General features: G+C 36.5%; 1 protein-coding gene and 1 long non-coding RNA gene across 6 annotated transcripts; one reads left to right on the top strand and one right to left on the bottom strand.

Moving 5' to 3' along the window:
• Positions 3,898–9,100, top strand: LOC109709911. Of its 2 annotated transcripts, none has more exons than XR_002216233.1 (3): positions 3,898–8,078; positions 8,300–8,722; positions 8,813–9,100. It is a non-coding gene; the product is annotated as an uncharacterized LOC109709911 (long non-coding RNA). The 2 variants fall into 2 exon arrangements; XR_002216234.1 differs by having other exon boundaries at positions 3,898–7,604.
• LOC109710745 (proteinaceous RNase P 1, chloroplastic/mitochondrial) lies at positions 9,699–17,726 on the bottom strand. 4 transcript variants are annotated; one of them, XM_020233486.1, is made up of 9 exons: positions 16,700–17,726; positions 15,957–16,046; positions 15,656–15,837; positions 15,264–15,384; positions 14,790–14,858; positions 14,439–14,641; positions 13,875–13,972; positions 12,250–12,467; positions 9,699–12,169 (listed from the first exon to the last, which is right to left on the bottom strand). In XM_020233486.1, exons 1-6 carry the CDS (start codon positions 17,669–17,671, stop codon positions 14,501–14,503), a joined length of 1,575 nt encoding a protein of 524 aa, XP_020089075.1. In that variant the 5' UTR covers positions 17,672–17,726; the 3' UTR covers positions 9,699–12,169; positions 12,250–12,467; positions 13,875–13,972; positions 14,439–14,500. The 4 variants fall into 4 exon arrangements, with proteins under 4 accessions (XP_020089075.1, XP_020089076.1, XP_020089074.1 ...); XM_020233487.1 differs by adding an exon at positions 12,712–12,850 and having other exon boundaries at positions 9,699–12,467; XM_020233485.1 differs by having other exon boundaries at positions 9,699–12,467.

Here is an 18,099-nt window from a genome sequence, read left to right on the forward strand (position 1 = left end):
TATATATATATATATATATAGAACTAGGCTACTATGCTATTAATAGCACCAAGTCATTGGTGCTACCAAGTTTTTGGCCATTGGATTAAGAGATGTGCGGTTAGGATGATGTGGGCCCCTTAGGGTTGAGTGGGTGGTTGGTTGAATAGTATGATCTAACGGGTGAAAATGATCAAAAGGGTAGATCTAACGGCGGAAAACTTGGTAGCACAAAGTGCTTCGTGCTATTAATAGCACAGCAGCCGGACTCTCTCTCTCTCTCTCTCTCTCTCTCTCTCTATATATATATATATATATATATATATATATATAGAGTTGAGCTAGAATACTATCGATAGCAAACCGGCACCATTGCCACCCATTTGTTTTCAATGATGGAGCCTCCAAATTGATGATCGGCACCGTTGAACATGATCTATACCATTTGAAGTATTTAGAAATTAAATTTCATACATTTTCGATATTGCTCTCTTATCCATCGAGTGGACACAAAAATAAACGGCTGAAAATAAATATTCTTAAAAAAATGATGATAGGAGTCTTGTAATCAAGATCAAGAGTATAGATCTTGTTTTAAATAGTTTAAAGAATTTCTAACAAAAATTCAATTGATTTGGATATTTTTATGCCGTTAAACGAGAAAATGCCTCATATCGACCATTAAAATTACAAATTTTGAAACCCTTTGATCATTAGGTAAATGATGTCGAAAAGATTTGAAATTTGATTTCTAAACACTTCAAGTGGTATAGATAATGTTCAACGGTGCCGATCGTCGATTTGGAGGCTCCATCATCGAAAACAAATGGGTGGCAAAAATGCCGGTTTGCTATCGATAGCATTCTAGCTCAACTCTCTCTCTCTCTCTCTCTCTCTCTCTCTCTCTCTCTCTCTCTCTATATATATATATATATATATATATATATAATTGAGCTATAATACTTTTAGAAGCACCATCTTCTTGGTGGTTCTAAATTTTTAGCCCTTTGATCTATTTCTTGATTATTAATAGCTTTTGTATCAAACACTATTCCACCTACCACCACCTACCACCATCATCCCAACCCTACATTTCTTCATCTAAAGGCTAAAAACTCAAAAGCACCACCTCTTTGGTGCTCTTGGAAGTATTCTGGCTCAACTCTATATATATATATCTATATATATATATATATATATATAGATATATATAGAGAGAGAGAGAGAGAGAGAGAGAGAGAGAGAGAGGTGGACTGGGCTACTATTAGTAGCAAAATTTTATTGTTGCTATCAGTTTTTTAGCCTTTGGATCAGCTCTTTTCATTATTTTTAACCATTAGATTAAATACTATAACCCAGTGGGGACCACTCAACCCTAGGGGGACAACTCAACTCTAACCGACTAATATCATCCCGACTCTACAATTTTTCATCCAAAGGTTAAAAACATATATATATATATATATATATATATAGAGAGAGAGAGAGAGAGAGAGAGAGAGAGAGAGAATTATGCTACTATACTATCAATAGTACTAAGCCGGTACTATTGAGTTTTCGGCCGTTGGATGAAAAGATGTACGGTTAGAATGATAGTGGTCCCCAGTTAAATTGAAAGTGATTCCCTAGGACTATACGTTAGGGGTACATGAGAGGCGGCTTAACACAACCGCCTCTATATCTTAAATAAAAAAAAAATTATATATATATTTTAAGCATTGTCCCATTTAGTTTTTTTTTCGTTTCTCCCCCAATTTTTACGCCTCCTCTTTCCCACACACCCTATGGTCACTGTTGTACCCCTACACACCCTCTCCTCAATAAGTACGCCACCACACCACGACGGCTCCTCCTCCTCACCTCGATGGCCGCGGGCGCGGCCACGGACTGTCTCCCTCTTCGCGTTGCCGCGCCTTTCTCCCCTTCCCGTCGCTCAACGCTCGGGTGACGTACTAGCTAACCCTCCCCTGATCGCTCCCCGCTCTCTGCGACCTATTCCCCTCATCCCGCACCACCCTGCACGCGCGCTCATACACCCCCGCCGAACCATCCCCCCCACCCTAACACTGCGCCCCCCCACGGTTCCCCATCCCACGCCCGCCTCCTCACCACCCCCCGCTGCCAATAAAGCAATGAGAAAGCTGATACAATGAGATTTCACATTCAATTTTAGATCCAGAAGCTCATGATTTTCAAGAATTGGTCTACACGTAGATTGTCTCAAAGTAGATTTGTATTCAACCCCAGGTTCATTTTAGGTTTAATTCATTAATTTTACTTTTCCCATTGTTAAATGCCTCTACTTAACTGAGCTCAACCAGATAGAAATATCTACAGTTTTCTGCTATCCTAAGTCATGGAATATCTACAGTATTTCTGAAATAGCTTACATTGTTTTTTGAATATTTTTTTCCCCGTAAGCTTATATCGCTTTTTGAAATCGTATACTTCTGAAGAAACTAACTAATGATGAGTGGTACATTTAAGATTAGTAAGATAATGCCTTGAAGAAGAACAATACACAAATTAGGAATGTTTTATGTAATTATGCATTTTACATGCGTACTGTTATTTGCAAATCTGTTGATGTTCTGCTTTGACCCACATTGTGAGCTGTGAAACTTTGTTTCTATGGTATCACCTGTTTGAGTAAACTAGAACATAACCTTCCTGGTTTAGCTATTATCTAAAAAAGATCTTTAATATATGCTTTGCGTTTGACGTATTAAAATTGTGGTAATTCATGTGGTTGATACTGCAATTCCCTGCTTATAGCTTTTCGATGCCTGCATTTGATATGCTAGGAACCAGGAGAAATAGAAGCAGAATTTGCTCGTCTTGGGACTACATTGGTACTCAAAAAGTTCTTAACATATCGCACTCCCGGCCCCCTATTGATCCCCAAGGAAGGTTGGGGTTCGCCAAATGACCAAATTCCTTTGTTTTGATTTTGAAGCTGTGATATTAAGGCCTTACATGTTATGAATCTGCATTGTTTAGTATAAGTTATTTATTTGGCCACTAAATTTTTTGATTCTTTCTCTTTCTCCGAAAAAAAATTTCTGTGGTTTTGTAGCTTCTTATTATTCGTTCAAATTCTTTTCACGAAGTTGAATTTGTAAATTATATATATGCTCATATATCTGATGTTTTATTTGGATGCTTTTTTTTTTTGTTGGAATAATACTCTTAATGATACCAAAAATTGTGTAGTTCAAGTTGATGATAATAGATATTGAATGGTTTAAAAGCCACTCTCAAATCTAGGGCTGTTTGAGATCCTTCTTATCAGTTTTTATTATCTAATTTTATTTAGAGTTGTATGTTTCAAGTTTCTAGATCTATTAATTTCTCTATGATGCAAAAATGATATAATCCACTGCCCGAATGTTTCAAGTTGTCGTATTCGTTTCTGTTACGAATTAGTTTGGAATTGTCGTATTCACTTCTATTATGGCAACTTTCTTAAGTTATGTTGCATATGGTGGTTTAACTAAGTGCTCCATTTAAGCTTTTCATGGTTGGCTTTGAATGATAGCAAAGGGATCAGTTGATTGTTATGTAGATCAATGTCTTGGCATTCGGCTATCCATGAATGTTCATCGTACTATGTTTGATAAATTTTGTTTTTCTTATCTCATTTGATTAATTAGTTCTTTTGCTTTGATCGTTTAATTAACCTCCACCGAGTCTCGAGTCTAATTAGTGTGAAAAGATGCATTGATATTGCATGGATGTAATTTCTTACTTGCTGATAATACCAAAATGACACATGCCCATTAATTAGATCAAGCAAATTGATCTTCTTATTTACAGGGATTAGGAAGAAAAAGTGAGGGAAGAAAAAACTTGTGGGATTGCTGTGGTTGAGGTCATCTTCTACTTCTTCTTCTGTTTGCAGATTAGGTAAGTTATACTATATCCCCTTTTTATTCTTAGCTTTTGTTAATATTTTAGTTTTATTATCATTAAGTTAATTATTATCACTAAGTTAATCGTTAGGTTCATAACTATGCATTGGTATTAAATAAAACTTTTGTTGTTTTTTTCAGTTGTTTTTCTACAATGGATAAGAGTAGGATGACAAAACATAGAAATAGTGATGATTATAAAAATGGAGTCTCACAATTTCTTGAATTTGCATTTTGTAATGCATCCTATAGAGGCAAGATATTGTGCCCTTACATACGTTGTGTTAATTGTTCGTTAGAAACTTATGAGGATGCGAAAATACACTTGATATGTGACGGCTTTCTAAGAGGATATACTAGATGGGTTTGCCACGGAGAGGAACCTTTATCATTAACTTCCTCGATTAATACCGTCGATAGTAGTTCAACTTCTCAACCTATGCAAGAAGTGTCGCCTGTGCAAGAGTATAATCCTATAACCCAAAATCTTGGAAGGTTGGATGATGTACATGGACTTTTACGTGATACTGTTGGTCGTATTGGTGCAACAACTAATGAAACAGAAATGCCCATGAATGAATTTGATGAAATGGTGGACCCACAACAAGCGACAGTAGAACCTCATGTGGAACAGCCTAGTCAAGAAGCTAATTGTCATAATCAAGAATTTCAAAAGTTATTAAAAGATGCAAACGAAGAATTATATCCGGGATGCAAGACATTTTCAAAACTATCGTTCATACTCCATTTGTTCCACTTAAAGTGTCTAAATGGGTGGTAAGGAGAGTCGTTTAGCATGCTACTTGGGTTACTAGTTGATGCATTTCCAGAAGGTACTTCATTACCTCGTTCATCATATGAAGTAAAAAAAATTATTAGGGCCTTAGGTCTAAATTATGAGAAAATTCATTGTTGTCCAAATGATTGTATGTTGTTTCGGGGTGATAAAGTAGATCAAGAAGTGTGCGATGTTTGTGGATCTTCTCGTTGGAAAAAAAATAATGTGGAAAAGGAACATATTCCAAACAATGAAGAAAACACTTTTGGCATATCTACCATACCAAAACAAAGCAGAAAGATTCCAGCAAAAGTTTTACGATATTTTCCTCTTATACCAAGACTGCAAAGGCTTTATGCCTCTACAAAAGCGTCAAAAGATATGAGATGGCATGAGGAAGGTCGTAAGAAGGATGGGTTGTTAAGACATCCTGCAGATGGTGAAGCTTAGAAGGCATTCGATGAACGATTTGTAGATTTCTCCTTTGATTCTCGCAATGTAAGGCTTGCTCTTTGTAGCGATGGATTCAACCCCATTTACAACAATGAGTACCACTTATAGTACATGGCCGGTTGTCTTGATTACATATAATTTACCTCCTTGGATTTGTATGAAACAATCCTCTTTCATCTTATCAATGATTATTCCAGGTGAAAAGAGTCCTGGAAATGATATTGATATTTTTATGCAACCTCTAATTGAGGAGTTAAAAGAATTGTGGGAGGGCGTAGAATCATATGATGCTTCAAATAAAAAAAAAATTCATATGCGAGCTGCATTACTGTGGACCATAAATAACTTTCCTGCATACGGAATGTTGTTTGGTTGGAGTACTAAAGGAAAGTTTGCATGTCCTTGTTGTGGAGAGCAAACACATTCTAAATGGCTACGCCATGGAGGGAATCATTGTTATATGGGCCATCGTCGTTGGTTACCTGAGGGGCATATATTCCGTTCTCAGAAAGATTTTTTTGACGGTACCGAGGAGGTAAGATCTGCACCTATTCGGATAAATGGAGTTGATATGTTGAGACAAATGGATGGCGTGCAATTCAAATTTGGTAAACCACCAAAAGAAAATAATCAAGGAATTTATTTGAAAAGATCCAAAAGAAAAGGGAAATGAGAAATAACAATGCAACATCAAGCGTTTCCATGTCAGAACCTAGCGGTGCTTTGAGGTGGTGGAAAAGAGAAGTATTTTTTTGAATTACCATTTTGGCGATATAATTTATTGCGTCATAATCTAGATGTGATGCACATTGAAAAAAATGTGTTTGATAATTTTATTGGCATTTTGTTGAATCTTGATAAAAAAACAAAAGACAATCCAAAAGCGCGACTTGATTTAGTAGAAATGGGCATTAGACCTGAACTACATCCCGAGTTGCTCGCAAATGGGAAGACAAGATTACCTCCAGCTTGTTTTACGATGTCGAAGAAAGAAAAAAGAATTCTTTATCAAGTTCTCAAGGATATGAAAGCACCTGATGGTTATGCCTCTAATATTTCACGATGTGTGAATGTTGGTGAGTGTAAAATTAGTGGTCTTAAGAGTCACGATTGCCATATTTTGATTGAGAATCTACTACCATTGGCATTAAAAGGTTGTAGCCCATCAAAGGAAGTGACCTTGATCGCAATTGAATTGGCCAATTTTTTTAAGTCATTATGTTCGAAGGTGCTGGATGTGAATGAGCTTGACAACATACAATCTCGTATTATACTTACACTTTGCCAGATGGAAAAAATCTTTTAACCTCATTCTTTACCATTATGGTTCATTTAATGGTTCATTCGGTGGACCGGTACAATATAGATAGGTGTATTTATAACACCCCATACTTTTAAACCTCTTGTTTTGACTTCTATCTTATTAAGTTTGGACCTTTTCGTAATTTTCAATCTTTGAGGGACTCGGCGGCGTTTTGTTACCTAATTAGTACCTAACTTAATTAATTTTTTCCTAGCCAACCCTCACCCGATCAATCCCTCTTTTCCCCTCCCGCACGATTCTCTCTCTCTCTCCTCCTTCACCGCGTCCGTACGTCTCTGCCACTCCACACATGCGCGCGCGACGCTATCCAATCCCTACCGTCGTCGCCGTTATCTGTGGCCGCCGCTGCCGCAACCCTTTTGTTTGATCTCTATTGGCAATTTTGGTTCGTCGTCGACGGTACCTCGTCATCGTTGTCTCCGTCTTTGAAGAGGTTCTTGTTTTTTAATCTCTTTTATCTCTTTCACTAAATCTTGAGATCATTCAACCTCCTTGTTCATGATTATATGATTGTTCTTGAATACTTATCTCTTGATGATTGGAATTAAAACTATCAAAATCTTATTTGCTTTGATCTAAATATGTGTTATTTGAACTATCATTTTATCTTGTATCCCTATCTTATTTAGTTATATAAATTCTCCATATTCTACATACTTCTTGTAATGCTCATTCCATGTTCAATAAAATGCCTGAGTGAGGGCTAACCTTATTCTTGTTTCTAATTTCGATCCCATCTAATTGTAAATTGTCAATCAATGTTTCAACATTTGAAAATCCTCTTTTCGAGTATTAGATCTTTCGTTTATTATCTAAAACTTCATTCATGTCATCTTATTTCTTTGAAAACTTTAATATTTGGAACTCATCATCCTCTTGATTGTTAATTGAGTTTTGTCAAATTTATTATTCTAAATCTCTTTCGTGCTTCGTCTTAGCCTTTTTGCATGCATTTGTAGCCAACATTGTCTGTCGACCTATGTGAATCTATCCGAATTCAGATTTTTGTATAAACTTGCCTTCTAAATGTATAAATATTATTTTTGTAACTTTATTTTTGAGTAGCTTATAGAGAATCGTATATCTCTATTTTAGGTTCCGACGATTGATTTTCGTGCAATTTTCAACTGGATAACTTAGCTTAGAAGCCGCTTTTGAGGTAAGCGACCGGACACCCGTTAGTTTTTTGTAAAATAATTTAGAAAATACTTTGATTGTGTGAAAATCTTTATTTTGTAGATTTTAAAATTAAGGGTTAAGCGTATATTAAATGTTTCTGTAAATTGAGTTTTAGCTATGATTGAAAGATTCTTTTAACAGAAAATTTTGAAATTTAATAATCTGTTCTGTAAGTTAGTGACTGGATAATTTTAAATTATAATGTCTATTGGTATTCTACTATGCTAATGTTGGCCATGTCGACATGTATTTTGTTATAGAAGCGAGCTTTGTCTTTGTATTGCGCCTTTGGGTGTCTGCACCTATCCCCGCCTCTGTTTTGTTTGCGTTTTCGAGTGCCTCTGTTTTGTACATGCACTTTCAGGTGCCTCTGTTCTGTTTGCACCTTCGGATGCTTCTGTTCTGTTTTCGCATTCGGATGCCTCTGGACCTCGCCAACGGATCATATGATATAGTTAGTTGCCGGAGACTTAATATTTATTTCGTTATTTGCTTAAAGAGAAATGCTTTGTAAAGTTATAGTTCCAATTTGATCTGAATTTTAAGTTTGATAAATTCTTGTTTTCTAAATTTTGCAAATTAAAGACGCAGTCGCTTGAATTGATTTTTGTATTCATTTATTTATTTGTATTGTATGCCTAATTCGACTAATGTGGTGTATGGTTGCTTATCCAGGTACCGAGACTGCTTTGTCGGGCGGGGCTGAGACCGAGTGAACGTTAGACGTAACTAGTTTTGATTTTAGTCCCTTTTGTTTTTACATCTAGTATTTTCAGATTATCTATGATCGTTTGTTATCTATTTTGTTTCGTTATTTCTTCGTACCCACTTTTGTCACTTATAGTATTTTGTAGACCGAATCTCTCTTGTGATTCGTAATAAGCTTTAGTTTTATAGATGTTAGAATTTCGTTTGATTTTAGTTGAAATTCAATTTCTTTAGTCTCATCTTGTGATTCTTTGGATTTAGTGGAAAAATTGGTAATCTTCTTTTTGCTAGTTTCCGTCTGATTCTGTAGCCTTGTATATTTGGTAGTTTAGCAAGTATGCGGTATCTGTTACGCCTCGGGTTTGGGGCGTGACAGTATTCATCGGAGAGGTAAATGGTAATTTACTATTTATTTCTTTATCTACTTATGACTTGTAAAACTATACCTCACCTTTACGTTTTTTTTTTTTAATATTGTAGGAACTTTGCACGAATGAAATCATATGTTCGGAATAGATCTCATCCTGAAGAGTCAATAGCTGAAGGTTATATAGCTGAAGAATGTTTAACCTTCTGTTCAAGATATTTAGATTCAATTGAAACAAGATTTAATCGACCTGTACGGAATCCTTATCCACCTAAAAATGGAACGGAAGGATTATATTTATTTTCTATTGCTGGTATCCCAATTGGAAAGATTGAAAATATTGTATTAGATGAAAAAGCATGGGTCCAAGCACATCGTTATGTACTTCGTCATTACGATAACCTTGAGTCTTTTTGCCCGTAAGTCATGTTTATCTTGTTACATTATTAATATTTAAAACTTAGATACCAATTGAAATATATAGTTTTATATAAATATAAACAATTCATTGATTTGGAGAAAAGAAAACGACGTCGTCATGCACGCCACACTGGAGCCGAGATAGAAAAGCTAGTGAATAAGAGATTTCATGAATGGTTACAAAGCATGCTATACATATTTTGTATCACAAAATATTTTATATTATTTAAAGTAATAAAATATATAATAATATTTTTTTATGCTATAGGTTATCATGATGGATGATTCAACTCAGTTTAGAAAAAATTTTAGCCGTTGCTAAAAGCCCTAACAAATTTGCAAGAAGATTTAGTGAATTTATTATTAACGGTTTAGATTTTATACAAAAGCGCGTGAAAAAAATAGAAAGACCCAAAATAGCAGCATTGTTCATACTTTAGAAGCAGACGGCATATTATATTATGGGATATTGAAGGATATTATTAAATTAAATTATTATAGATCTTTTAAGATTGTCTTATTCAAATGTGATTGGGTTGATGTTCATCACAACATGGGCCTTAAGCATGATGAATTTGAATACACTATTGTAAACTTTTCTCGACTAATTCACAGGTACAGAGCTGAAAGATGATCCCTATGTATTTTCATCACAAGTCGAACAAGTTTTTTATGTACAGGTACTAGGAGACGAGAATTGGTCTTCAGTTGTGAGAACCAAGCCGAGCGACTTATTCGACATTGGTGAAGATTCGACAGAAAACACTTCTGTAGTGCCCTCACATGTTGAAAATTTAAATGAGAATGAAGCTCCAAATTTGATTCAATAAAACGTAAATGAAGATAGCAATGATGAACTATAATTTCCTATAGTACTTTTATAATAGTACTTTCATGCATCTATTTTCTATTCAAGTTTTCTTCGATCAATATACTCTCGTACGGTCGTACCTGACTAATATTACTTTTATTATTGGTATCATTTTATCTTTTCTTAGCATTTATCATCATTTGCACGGGAATTAAAAAATGACGTCGAGGTCAAGAAGATTACGCAATTGCAACATAATTGATTTTGCCTCTCAAAATGAGTCACAAATTCAAGAACAAGCAAGCGAGGAGCAATCACCATCTTCCTCGGAACCTCCTACAGAATCAAATAATACTGAGTTTGAAACTACTAATCAGAATGAAATATTTTTTTGAATCATTGGTTAGTAATACTATATGCTAATTATATTGTATATAAATTTTATGTTATATTTAAATTAATATATTTAAGCTTCTTTTCAGGTGCCGATAAAATTCGACGTAAGAAGCGAGGACGTACAACATTGGCAAATGTATGGAATCTATCCGAAAGAGAGAGAATTGAGAGAATTGAGGTTGAAGTAGATAAATATGGGGTTCCTTGTACCTATGCTGGATCTATTCTTGGATCATTTTTGGGAGTAGTCGCGAAGAATGGATCATTTGCTCCTTTAAACATTCTGCGATGGGATAACCATGCTTTTAACCCATTCAAGAAAAAAATATTAAAACATGTTGAGCTTATTTTATATGCATTTATTTCTTTTACATTTTATAATTTAATTTAAACTAGATTTTTAACATTAAGCTTTTTATTTTATTAATAGTCCAAGTTTAGATATCTCGAGGGAACGAGGTATTGGCTGTTGGCATCTTTAAACAAAAAATTAAACAAAAAATGGAGAGACTATAAGAGTGAACTAAGGTGCGAATATTTCTCAGAAGACAAACCGATTCAAGAGTTAATTAACAATGTACCACTCGGTATAATTCGAGATCAATGGACTAGCCTATGGCACATTGGTGCACCGACGAGAGTAAGATATAGAAACTTTATATTTATTCTAATATTAGTATATTCACTTTTAATGTAAGTACTTATATTTTCTTATCATAAAAACTTTGTGAAGTGAATTCTGTTTCTGCGAAGAAAGTGAAGATGGCCCACACATCAGGCAGAAAAAATTATGCTAGAAAGCGAAAGGAATTGGTAACGACTCGATATTAAAATTTATTTGATTATATATTATGTTTTATCTTTATCTTTTACAATTCATATTTACAATTACAGAAAATTGCTCTAGACAAAGAACCTAGTCGACTAGCTTTTTGGGAGGAATGAAAATTTTGTAAATAAGGAACCTGATCAACCGCATCCTCATTTACAAAATTTTCATTCTTTTTCTTATGAGTGACCTCCATAAAAACCAAGAGCAATTTTCTGTAATTACAAATATGAATTGTAAAAGATAGAGATAAAACATAATATATAATCAAATAAATTTAATATTGAGTCGTTACCAATTCCTTTCGTTTTCTAGCATAACTTTTTCTGCCTAATATGTAGGCCATCTTTACTTTCTTCGCAGAAATATAATTCACTTCACAAAGTTTTTATGATACGAAAATATAAATACTTACATTAAAAGTGAATATACTAATATTAGAATAAATTTAAAATAAATACAAAATTTCTATACCTTACTCTCGTCGGTGCACCAATATGCCACTAGACTAGTCCATTGATTCCGAATTACACCACGTGGTACATTGTTAATTAACTCTTGAATCGGTTTATCTTCTGAGAATTATTCGCACCTTAGTTCATTCTTATAGTCTCTCCACTTTTTGTTTAAAGATGCCAACACCCAATGCCTCGTTCCCTCGAGATATCTAAACTTTTACTATTAATAAAATAAAAAACTTAATGTTAAAAATCTAGTTTAAATTAAAATATAAAATGTAAAAGAAATAAATGCATATAAAAAAGCCTCAACATGTTTTAACATTTTTTTTCTTGAATGGGTTAAAAGCTTGGTTATCCTATCGCGGAATGTTTAAAGGAGTAAATGATCCATTCTTCACGGCTACTCCCAAAAATAATCCAAGAATAGATCCAGCATAGGTACAAGGAACCCCATATTTATCTACTTCAACCTCAATTCTCTCTCTTTCAGATAAATTCCATACATCTGCTAATGTTGTACGTCCTCGCTTCTTACGTCGAGTTTTATCGGCACCTAAAAAGAAGCTTAAATATATTAATTTAAATATAACATAAAGTTTATATGCAATATAATTAACACATAGTATTGCTAACCAATGATCCAAAGAAATATTTCATTCTGATTAGTAGTTTCAAACTCAGTATTATTTGATTCTGTAGGAGGTTCCGAGGAAGATAGCGATTGCTCCTCGCTTGCTTGTTCTTGAATTTGTGACTCATTTTGAGAGGCAGAATCAATTATGTTGCAATTGCGTAATCTTCTTGACCTCGACATCATTTTTTAATTCCCTCGACGTCATTTTTTAATTCCCCTGCAAATAATGATAAATACTAAGAAAAAATAAAATGATACCAATAATAAAAGTAATATTCGTCAAGTATGAGAGTATATTGATCGAAGAAAACTTGAATAGAAAATATATCACATGCATGAAAGTACTATTATAAAAGTACTATAGGAAATTATAGTTCATCATTGCTATCTTTATTTACATTTCGTCGAATTAAATTTGGAGGTTCATTCTCATTTAAGTTTTCAACATGTGAGGGCATTACAGAAGTGTTTTCTGTCGAATCTTCACCCATGTCGAATAAGTCCCTAGGCTTGGTTCTCATAATTGAGGACCAATTCTCGTCTCCTGGCACTTGTACATAAAAAACTTGTTCGACTTGTGATGAAATACATAGGTGATACCTGTGTGTATTAGTCGAGAAAAGTTTAGACTAATACATGGTAAAAAATAAATAACCTTTTGAAAAATAAATAACCTTTTGAAAATAAACGTTAGACTTTTTCAATTAATGGTCGAAGTTATCAAACGTTATCTAAATAGTATAAAAAATTTTCTATCAAAAATTTAAACTGTTTGAATTATTCTCTACAGTTAAACAAGCAAATAGCTCATATAGGCCGTCAAAAACTGTCGATTTTGTAATCCTTTGATCACTATATAAATAATTTTTAAAATTTATAAAATTTAATTTCTAGATATTTTAAATATTCTAAATCAATTTTAATGATTTCGATCATCAATTTAAAATCTCTATCATCTAAAACGACTTGGGAGGACAAAAGCGTCGGTCCTCCTAAAAAGGACAGTAACTGGATTCATATTATATTTTATTATTAAGCATTAAAAGAGATGCCCGACTAAGATTCCTTCTAACATGAATCCAAACCAAGTTAGAGTTTGTTGGGGTTGTATCTTCTTTAAATAGAATAAGGTTTTTTTTGGAAAAAAAGAACACTAGCAGTATTCTCGTTAAAAAAAACACTAGCATTTACTTTCTGCTAATGGCAACAAGTTATGAGCTTTTGGGTACTACAAGTAAAAACTGCAACTTAAAACTAATAGAAATTTGTTGAGACGATACTCTTACAGTTTGCTATGGCCACAAGCTACGAGCTTTTTTAGTATAATAAACAGAAATTCTAATTTGAAACTAGTTGAAAAAGAACTTTTTTTCTCTTTCTCAATCACCAATGAAGAACTATCCACCTTATTCATTTCAGTCATGTTAGTTTTACAGGTAAATCACTTTATCATAATTTCACCATTAACACAACAGCAAAATAAGAATGTCATCTATGATATGATAATATTCGTTTTCAAACATTACTTTAACAAATAAATGAACAGTCACAGAGATTTTCTCTGCGGAATCAGAAAATGATTACATGTGCAATAAATAAGCAGAGTGGGCACAGAGGGGTGAACCTTGAAAATTTGGCCTGAAACTGAAATTTCGACAGCGGAGCGAGGTACACGAGAATTTAGCTTGATCCTCTTGAGCTGCTTGAGTAGATGTAAGGCATCTGCATTCACATTGTGTTCGAATGAGCATCATTTCATTACCGATTTATTGATCATTGACTCCACAGTAAATGAAACATTATATGATCAGCATGCATATATAATACGAGAACTTAAACTGGAGCATTAAACTTCGGAGAAAGTAACCAAATAGTTACCGCAAAGGTATTCCAAAAAGCTTGATTTTCAAGAAGATCAGCCCTATACTCCATAAACCATGATTTAGAACAGTACAAACTAAATAAGCCTTCTCTAAAAGGGAAAAGAAAAGGACATATCCCTGTACTGGTTTCTTGCTACTCTGTGACCTATGAGATACACACTTCTTCGAGTACACATAATAAGTAACCACAGAAACAAAGTCAGAATCACAATCACAATTTGGAGGCTCAGATTTCGACGATTGCTGCATAAGTGTTCCGCCAAAATTATATAATCAATAAAAGATACAAGAAAATGACAGCTTACCTTCGTGCCAAAGAATGAACAAGTACAAAAAAGCCAATCTCGTCCAGAAGCTCATAGAACTGTTACCAGCCCATTTGGCTTAACCTCGAAGGAGGCCGAGAGGATGCCCTTATTGTATTTCGAGTAGCACAAATCCACTGCCGAGGTGCTTCAATGTCATCGCCAGTTAGTGTGGGTATGTGCCAACTACCTCCTTCAGACTCCTAAAATCCAAAAAACAAGCGAGGATGTAAATATTTTAACAAGTGCCATTACACAAAAGAAACTAATTTCTTAACAGAAGAATAAAAGCAGTACATTACTTCTCGCAGCCAACTTATGAGGCAAAATGTGATTATTTATCGCCATTACCTGTATAACTCTCGAGTATGGAGGAGGCATATGGAAAGCAGGTCCCCGTCTGGAGAATGTAAGCCTCACCTGCAAATGATAATACAGAAATTATACCTTAAAATTTGTGATTCTCGATTATGCAAATAGAAATTATACCCTAGAATTGCGAAGAATGTAAGGCTGGACTTGACATAGGGATTCTCGATAGCATTCCTAGCGACATGATATAACAAACTAAAGGTCCTTTATCATGTATCTTATATGCAGAAGAATAATATTGCAAATATATTACAAGAATTGGGAGCAATAGGACTCTGATTTTCAGAAACATGAGCTTTCAGAGAATGAAAGAGAAAATGAGGTTGTAACTTAATAAAAGTTCTCAACCGACACCTAGAATAGCTGTTATATGATAGTCAAGTACAACGAAGGAAATACAGTATCATATAGCAATTATAGATAAGTTTCATAAATTTAAGAACATGAACAGACCTGATGCTTCTCTTTCCATCTTGGGAAAAAGCTAGTCCCTAGCAGTTGAAACAGGTGATCCCTCATCTCATCATTTGTAACAACCAAAGAGCGGCAACTAACAGCTGCATAGAGCCAATACCTGCAATGGTATCAAAGGACTGTTTTTTAAAAGATCATAGCAGCTGCTGCAATTATATGTTACGTCTCCACTATATGGCTAACCTTCAGAAAAAAGCAGAAATGAAATTAAATGACAATAATTATCTTTGACTTGATAATTATTAATCAGCTGGTTTTATTAACCTTAATCAACAATTAAAATCTGGTAAGTCAAAGTAGTATGCATAGGAGGAGAAGAAAGAAATTGATATGATAAGAGAAATTGCCACAATGTTTTTCTCGTAACTTACCAATCATCATTTGATCCAGGAGGAGTAGCATAGAGTGCGCCAGCCCTTCTCCAGCTTTCTATAAGCTTTTTATTGTTTGGGGCATCTGCAGGGCCACCTTTTACACGACGGCTATGCAAAACAATAAGCGGCAACTTATTTGACCGGCTCATTTGGCGCATGCCATTTACAACAGAATTTAGCTGCCACACAAATTTTATTACAATATAATCCATATCTTAACCAGGCACCTCTCAGGCAACATTTAATCTAAGAATAAAGGACAGCAAGTACTAATCAAATAAAATAATTATGCACTTACCTGAAAAAAGCTGAAATTTTTCTGATTATAAAGGCCAACATTTGCAGCATCTATAACAGCATCAAACGGTCCATTACGCTCAAGCCATTCCTGTGTTGACTCAAAGATTCCAATTAGATACTATAACTGTCTCCATCACAGAATTAAATCATAGGAAGAGAAATTGTTAAGGCGAAGATTAATGAACAGCTCATACATATTCAAGAGTGAACTATCATCAGGGAGCCATAGTTAAAGAAGATGCAAACAAGATTGTTGATTGTTACATTTAGTAGAAATGAATTGCATATTAGTGAGGATTTCACCGTTTTCTGACAATGCCACTTTGTCCTTAACTTTGATTTCAGCGGCATGATTAGCAACATAAAAATAACGAAGAGTACAAAATCATTTTTCATGCACACGCCTTGCCTTGTATCCACAGCAGAAAAACGAAATAAGAAGGAAATAGAATAATCCTGTGTGCAAATAATAAGGTCATCCTTACATATGCAAGTTTTGGCAAGCTATTTGCTGAAGAAATTGTTTCGATCACCATTCATCGCGGATAGCAAACACATTGTACTATGACTTAAATCTCTAAACAAATTCACATCTAAACCTTTACTATTCACCCATGCCTATGTCATTTTGAACCTTTTGTACATTACCAACTTAGGTTTCCAAGCATTTGTAGACAAATTTAACTAGAGAAAAAACCATACATTGTCGTGTGAAACTTGTCGTAAAATGCTTCTTTATACCTGGAACCCCAAGAAATCGGCTTTAACCTCTCTTTGCGAAGCTAAGGCGGCGAGAGACTTGGCAAAGTCCTCCGTCTCCGACGGATCGATATCTATACAAACCAACCTCTCCGCGCATCTCCTACACACCCCATCCTCATCCATCTCGCTCCTCCCGAGGCTCCACGGCCCCTTCCCCAGCCACCCCTGCCCGTGCCACCCGCCTCCGCCGTTCGCCACCCCCTCCCTCACCTTCTCCTCATCCCACTCCTCCACCCCGGCCTCCGCCGCCGCCTCCGAGCCGAACCACCTCTCAGCAATCTCCGCGGTCCGCTCCGAGACCACCCGGACGACGCTCCGGAGGCGGTGGAGCACGCGGTACACGTGCCCACCGTCGCCCGCCCGGGCGTTGGCCGCGAGCAGGGCGGCGAGCTCGGGCTCCTCGGGGGCGACGCCGGAGGCGGCCATGTGGGCCTCGACGGCGTGGGCGCCGGCGAGGTCGCCGGCGTCGCAGAAGCCGAAGAGGGCGGGGCCGTAGGAGCGGAGGCGCGGGGGGATGCCCGCGGCGGCCATGCGCCGGACGAGGTCGAAGGCGAGGGCGGGGTCCCGCTTGGCGGCGGCGAGGCGCGCGGCGCTGGTGAAGGTGGCCTCGTTGGGGGCGACGGAGGGGTCGGCGGCCATGTGGCGGAGGATCTCGAAGCCGCGGTCGAGGTCGGGGGAGGAGGAGGAGGAGGAGCAGCAGAGGTAGAGGAGGACGTTGTAGTGGTGGAGGGAGAGGGGGACGGAGGCGGCGCGGGCGGAGTCGTAGAGGCGGAGGGCCTCGGCGAGGTCGCCGCGCTTCGAGCAGAGGTCGAGCTCGCGGCGGAGGACGCCCTCGGCGGACTCGCGGTAGGCCTTCTTCCTCGCGCGCGTGGTGGTGGCGGTGGCGGTGGCGGTGGTGAGCGGCGAGCTATTAGGTTTAGGGTTAGGATTGGGGTTCGGGGTTTGCGACATGGTGGAGAGAGGGTGTTTGAGAAAAGGCCTGAAAGAGGAGGAGGAGGNGTGGTGGTGGTGGTGGGCATGGAGGGGGAGGAGGTGGCGGCGGAGTAAGAGATTAGAGGCGGCGGGGCGGAGGAGGAGGGAGGGGGAGAGCGAGGTGGGGAATGGCATGGGTGGATTTTTTTCTTTTCTTTTCTTTTCTTTTCTTTTTTGGATGTAGGAGTAAGATTTTTAAACTCGTTGTATTATTGAGGAAAGAGAGAGATCAAAAGTATTTTAAATTTTTTGTGTGATTTTTTTAACATATTTTTACTCATCCCGAATGTGATGTAAATAAATAGAGCTTGAAGCTTAGTACTGTACTGTTTGCAGACTATGTGCGATATACAAGGACTCCAACTACAAGCTATTTTACTAAAGTAACTAAACCACTACTAGCCTAG

This window comes from Ananas comosus, linkage group 5, assembly GCF_001540865.1.
Source record: "Ananas comosus cultivar F153 linkage group 5, ASM154086v1, whole genome shotgun sequence".
Taxonomy (NCBI): domain Eukaryota; kingdom Viridiplantae; phylum Streptophyta; class Magnoliopsida; order Poales; family Bromeliaceae; genus Ananas; species Ananas comosus.

What these genes read in the sequence shown, in the direction of transcription:
- LOC109710745 (XM_020233486.1), bottom strand. Translation starts at nt 17,671, where the DNA reads ATGTCGCAAACCCCGAACCCCAATCCTAACCCTAAACCTAATAGCTCG. An exon ending in CCTGGATCAAATGATGATTG is followed by an intron (nt 15,385 to 15,655) that starts GTAAGTTACGAG and finishes ATACCATTGCAG; the next exon opens with GTATTGGCTCTATGCAGCTG. An exon ending in CATACTCGAGAGTTATACAG is followed by an intron (nt 14,642 to 14,789) that starts GTAATGGCGATA and finishes TTTGGATTTTAG; the next exon opens with GAGTCTGAAGGAGGTAGTTG.